At 47.8% G+C, this 5287-nt stretch overlaps 1 protein-coding gene across 1 annotated transcript; it reads left to right on the plus strand.

Moving 5' to 3' along the window:
- Window positions 1–406: 406 nt before the first annotated feature.
- tbx6 (T-box transcription factor 6) lies at window positions 407–4505 on the plus strand (the record flags this gene model as incomplete). Its single annotated transcript, XM_083787533.1, has 8 exons — window positions 407–476; window positions 1078–1288; window positions 1642–1909; window positions 2038–2181; window positions 2291–2361; window positions 2481–2539; window positions 2789–3062; window positions 3188–4505. 8 exons carry the CDS (start codon window positions 407–409, stop codon window positions 4503–4505), a joined length of 2415 nt encoding a protein of 804 aa, XP_083643659.1.
- Between the last annotated feature and the right edge of the window lie 782 nt (window positions 4506–5287).

Genomic DNA, 5287 nt, shown 5'->3' on the forward strand with positions numbered 1-5287 from the left:
ATGTTTGTTTGTCATGTATTTTGATTCAAGGGAGGGGAGAGGGGGCTACAGAAAGAGGAGAGAACATTGTAATAAGACTGTAGGTTCATTGGAGAAAGAGGCTAATAAAGGAACGTGTGAAAATGAAGCCATTTGGCCCTATGTGTGAAGCCCTACACACCTATATAACAGCACAAGGCAGCAACTGTAAGCATTTGATGAGAGGAGCAACAGAGGGATAGCAAGACAACATCCCAGTGCAGCACTGGGCAGGAATCACTGGATTACAAGCAGACGGAAAGGACATACACCGAAATGTAAAAGACATTTGATGGAAATAATAAAAAAGAAGACGTGATACAGGGGACAAAAAGGTTACTGGGCAGGAGGTGGAGTCAAGAAAGTAGACGGAAGAAAAAGGAAAATAATGTTGAGCGTGGATATGTACCCCAGTCTGGCCTTGGGGCCACAAAGAATAGGAGACTGTTTCTACAGAGGTGAGTACCACACAAAGAAAGAGAAAGAGAGAGTTTGTGTGTGTCCCACCTAGAAATGACTGTCATTGCGTGTGATGTTTTGAAATGGTATCCGTTTCTGTAGGGACACAAGTTCACACAACCAACAATTATTATCTTATTGTACGAATCAACTGGCCACGGTTGCTAGTTGGTCACTTAAGGTCACTTAAACACCCAAGACTGTTTTAGTGATTTGTTTTCCAGTTAAAAAGGTCAGAGGGGTAAAAACATGGCAGGACAATATGCAAGCTAACCAAATTAATGATAGATTTAGGCGTACACAGAGACATACATTTGCCACTGATCAATGCATGGACATTCACACATCCATTATGGACATTAATAGCTGCAGCTGCGTTGCTTTCAACACCAGGCACAATAAGGTCAGCCATATGCAGCTTACCATGTTTTTAATCTGCTGTCGTTTTTAACCTAAACCAGGAAAACAAGGCACAATACATTTTATTCCGCCTTTAATGTCTGTCTGCCAACAGATTTAACCATTTGCAATTCATGATGGATTATAACTGTTCAATCCAAGAACTCTGCTTAGATTATGGTGATTTCTCTCCCTCCACAGAGCGTGATGCCCCTACCCACATGCCCATGTACCCATCCTCATGTGACATGGCCGCCAGGGCTCTGCCCCCAAGGCTGCTGGCCCCGCCCCCGGTCCCCAGTGAGCCGACCGCCAAGCCCCAGGACAATGTCAAGATGGAGCTGGAGAACTCATCTCTGTGGAAACAGTTCAGCACAGTTGGCACAGAGATGATCATCACAAAAAAGGGCAGGTGAGTTAAAGCCACACAGATTGTCACTAATCACTCGCCAAATACAAGCATTATTAACTGAAAGGTGTCATTCGTCCTTTTTTCATCAGTTCATCAAACTTTCACAGAATGTTCACCCCAACAAAATAGAGACGCTACTAGAGTTCATTAATGACTTGAACCCCAGCATCCATATTCTGGGGAAAACATTCACAGAAGAGAGATCTACAAGCTTGCAGATCTTGTAGATCGGCTATTTTCAGCGAAGATATTTAGTGTATAACGAAAACAGAAAGGTCACTAGTATAGACCTCTAGGGACTGTTCAACCAAAGACAAACCTTGAGCATCTTCTCCTCCCTCCGCTCTCTCCAGACGCATGTTCCCCGGGCTGAGCGTCAAAGTGTCGGGCCTGAACCCGGCTCTTCGCTACATCCTCCTGCTGGACATCGTCCCGCAGGACAACTCCCGCTACCGCTTCCAGGGGGACGCCTGGCAGGCGGTGGGCAGCGCCGAGGCGCGGCTGCCGGACAGGGTGTTCATCCACCCCGATTCCCCCGCCACCGGGGCTCACTGGCAGAGCCGCAGCATCTCCTTCCACCGCGCCAAGCTCACCAACAACACACTGGACATGCAGGGATATGTGAGTGCTATAAAATATGAATACAAATCTAAATTGAAATATCTCATACATTATTCATTATTATTATTATTACACAAAACTAACAATTCTTATCTTGCCATTGCTGATGTCCTCTTTGTCTTGTGCAGATAATTCTCCACTCACTGCACCGCTACCAGCCCAGGGTCCATGTGATCGAGGCCAGGGACGTGCTGAGGTGGGGAGGGGGCCAATATTCATTTGTCTTTCCTGAGACTCAGTTTCTCACCGTCACTGCCTACCAGAACGGCAAAGTAAGTATATACATTAGTCTCAGAGGGAGAGAATATCGTTTCTTGCATTTTATATCACAGTAAGGTCCCTTTACAACCTGTTTTAATTTGTGTTGCCAATTCTTTATAGATCACAGAATTGAAGATCAATGCCAATCCCTTTGCTAAGGGCTTCAGAGAGGATGGCAGGAACAACAAAAAGTAATGCGCACTCACACACACGCGCACACGCACACACACACACACACACACACACACACACACACACACACACACACACTTGTAGATCACACAGTAATGTCTTTGTTTTTTCCTTGCAGACAGAGAAATGCAAGACAGAAGCGGAAGATTACAGACGTTACAGAAACCTTGGATATCGGTAAATAGACGCGAAATAATTTACACCTCTCAAGTACACAGTAAAATCCTATGTTAATTTACTTGAGTGTACAAGTGGAGTAATTAACATGGAGGATTTGACTGTGTACCAACCAACAGGAGCATCAATTCAAATCCTTATTTTAGGCAATTCCTTTAAATATTGCCGGTAAAGTTTTGGTCATTGCATCTCAAACATTGAATGTTCCCTTTCTCTGTCTCTGTCTCTCTCTCTCTCTCTCTCTCTCAGAGGGATGTGATTCCAGTGAGGTTATGGTCCAGTCCACCACCAGCACCACAGACCTCCATGCCCTGGCTCTGGCCTCCCTGCCCCAGCTCCCTGACCCCTCCTGCGGGTACACAGGCGAGGGGCCCCCCTACCAGGAGACCCCTGTCCCGGAGCAGCAGCTTGATCTGGTGGGCCAAGCATTCATGGCCTCCCAGATACCCGACATCGCTGTCAATTTGGCCAATGGGTTGCAGCACACACCAGGAAGTGAGGTGACAAGCGCTATGATTGACAGGTGGGTGTTCTCTTTTGTGCCTATAATGCGTTGATTTTTTTGTGGTAAATGTCAAATGTGTTAAAATGTACACAATGTCGCTGTTGTGCCAGTAAACTGATACATGTCACTTTTGTCCTCCACAGATCTGACAACATGGATCTCCCCCCTTACTCCTCCACCTACCCTGCCGCTCCACTCGGCTCCTCCTCCTTCCCCACTGCTCCTCTTCCTCAGCCTTCATCGTGTTATCCTTCCCTCCCTGTTCCCGACTGCTCTGACACCTCCATCACCCAGATGGCTGGCGACACGCAGCTGTCTCCTGCTCCTGGCTACGCCCCCGTCCCCGTGACAGACTACTCCACCATTCTCTCCTCCTCCCCGACCCTCCCGTCCTCCACCACATCCCCATTGATGCAGCACACCTCCTTCACCTATCCCACACTGACTCCACCCTCTTCCACAGCGTCCTCGCCACTGCCCCTCCTCTCCTCCGACTCCGCCTATCACTCCATCTCTCCGTCCGGGCTGGAGCTGATCAGCCCCCACACACCCGGGGAAACCTCCTTTCCCTCCGCGCCGACTTCTGCTTGTCCGCCAGGCCTGGGGGCCCAAATGTCTGCAGACGGTATAATGACACCGGACCAGCCTGTTGCCAGCCAGGATAATTCACCACACATGCAGCAAAGCACCTCCGTGTTCACCTTCCCAGTTATGCCGTACACAAACCCCGAGCCTGGTCCGGTGCACACCCCTCAATCCCTTCCCAGTCAAACCCAAATGTATGCGATGTCGCAACCCCCTCCCTCCGTGCAGTACTCCTCCTTACCCAACCATGGCGCTGCCGCCCCCTTTCCCGTCCTCCCTCTGCCTCCATCCATTCAGAATCGTTCGTTCCAAAACATGGCCCCAGGTTCCGCCCACCACACTCTACCCTACCCGAATCTCAGTCAAACCCAAGCCCTTGCTCCGCCTTATGCACACTCCTTCACTCACGCGCCATCCGCCCTTCCTCATCCCTCGTACCAAGCATCGTCTTGCTCAACTGGCCACTCTGGGTCCTTCCCCTCTTTCCAGTCCGGTGTAGCTTCTCATATGCCTCCTTCCTCTCTACCCAACCACTCCATGCCTCATCCCCAGAACCCCTCTGCCTACCCCCAGGTGGCTCCAGCAGAAATGGGCACCTACGCTCAGTTCAACCCTGGTGGCCCCTATCGGCCGGACATGGTACTGCACCACCCTCCTCTTATTCCTCAACTGGACCCGTCTCTTCAGTCCTGCCTTCCCTCCTCCGCTGCCCCCCCGCCGCTCTACCACACCTTCCAGTCTTACCCTCTGCGTCTGCGCCAGGACCCACGGTCCTCCCTCTCCATTCCACTCAGGCATCTGTACAGGCAACACCCGCATGGCCATACACACCCCCAGGGTCACTACTTCGACATGAATGGAAGAAGTGTGTTATGAGCATTGGGAGAGCCAATGATGGAGGCTAACAAAGGCTAACAAAAATAGTCGATCTACAAGGTCACAATGTGTCACAGCGTGACGCGTTGTTATACAGCCATGTGCAACTAATTATAACTCAGGCTATAGTTTAGTGAGATTAGGCTGAGTGGTAATGACAATGGATGTCATTGGAGACTTTGAATTGGAAATGAGGGATGGTTTATTTAGTATATCTGTAATGATTGCAAAATGAAATGTTTTGATAGCGCTTTTAGAGGTTTTCACAATTTGTAGCTTTATGTAGCCTACTGCATGCTTTAAGAAATATTTTCTAAATGAATTTGATGTTATTCTTAAGAAAGGGACTGATGCATTTGATCCAGATGTGTAAATAGTTGTTTAAGCTTGTTCTTTGCAAGTCCATTTCAGGGTGAAAATAAAACTTTGTTGCATTTGGAACTCAATTGTTATAATTTTTATATTTACAAATTAAATTTGGGTAAATTATGTTGGCATTTGATTTGGAAATGACACAGGAATGAACCACAATCTGGCTAGTTGAATAAGCAGCTATAGAGACATAATGCCTTGTCCATAGCACTAGTAAAACATATAATAACTAGTATACAAGGGTTGTGTGATGTTGATGACCCTGGAGTTCAACTCAGAGGTTAATAATTCCCCTTTCTGAATACCTCCCCTGAGCCTCTCAAAAGCCCCATAATCCTGTCAATACAGGTCAATTTACAGATAATGTTTTGGTTTGTGTACAATAATCAAGTCGTTTTTCTTCCAAAGTT

The sequence above is a fragment of the Protomyctophum parallelum genome, assembly GCF_964188405.1.
Source record: "Protomyctophum parallelum genome assembly, chromosome: 17".
Lineage (NCBI taxonomy): Eukaryota > Metazoa > Chordata > Actinopteri > Myctophiformes > Myctophidae > Protomyctophum > Protomyctophum parallelum.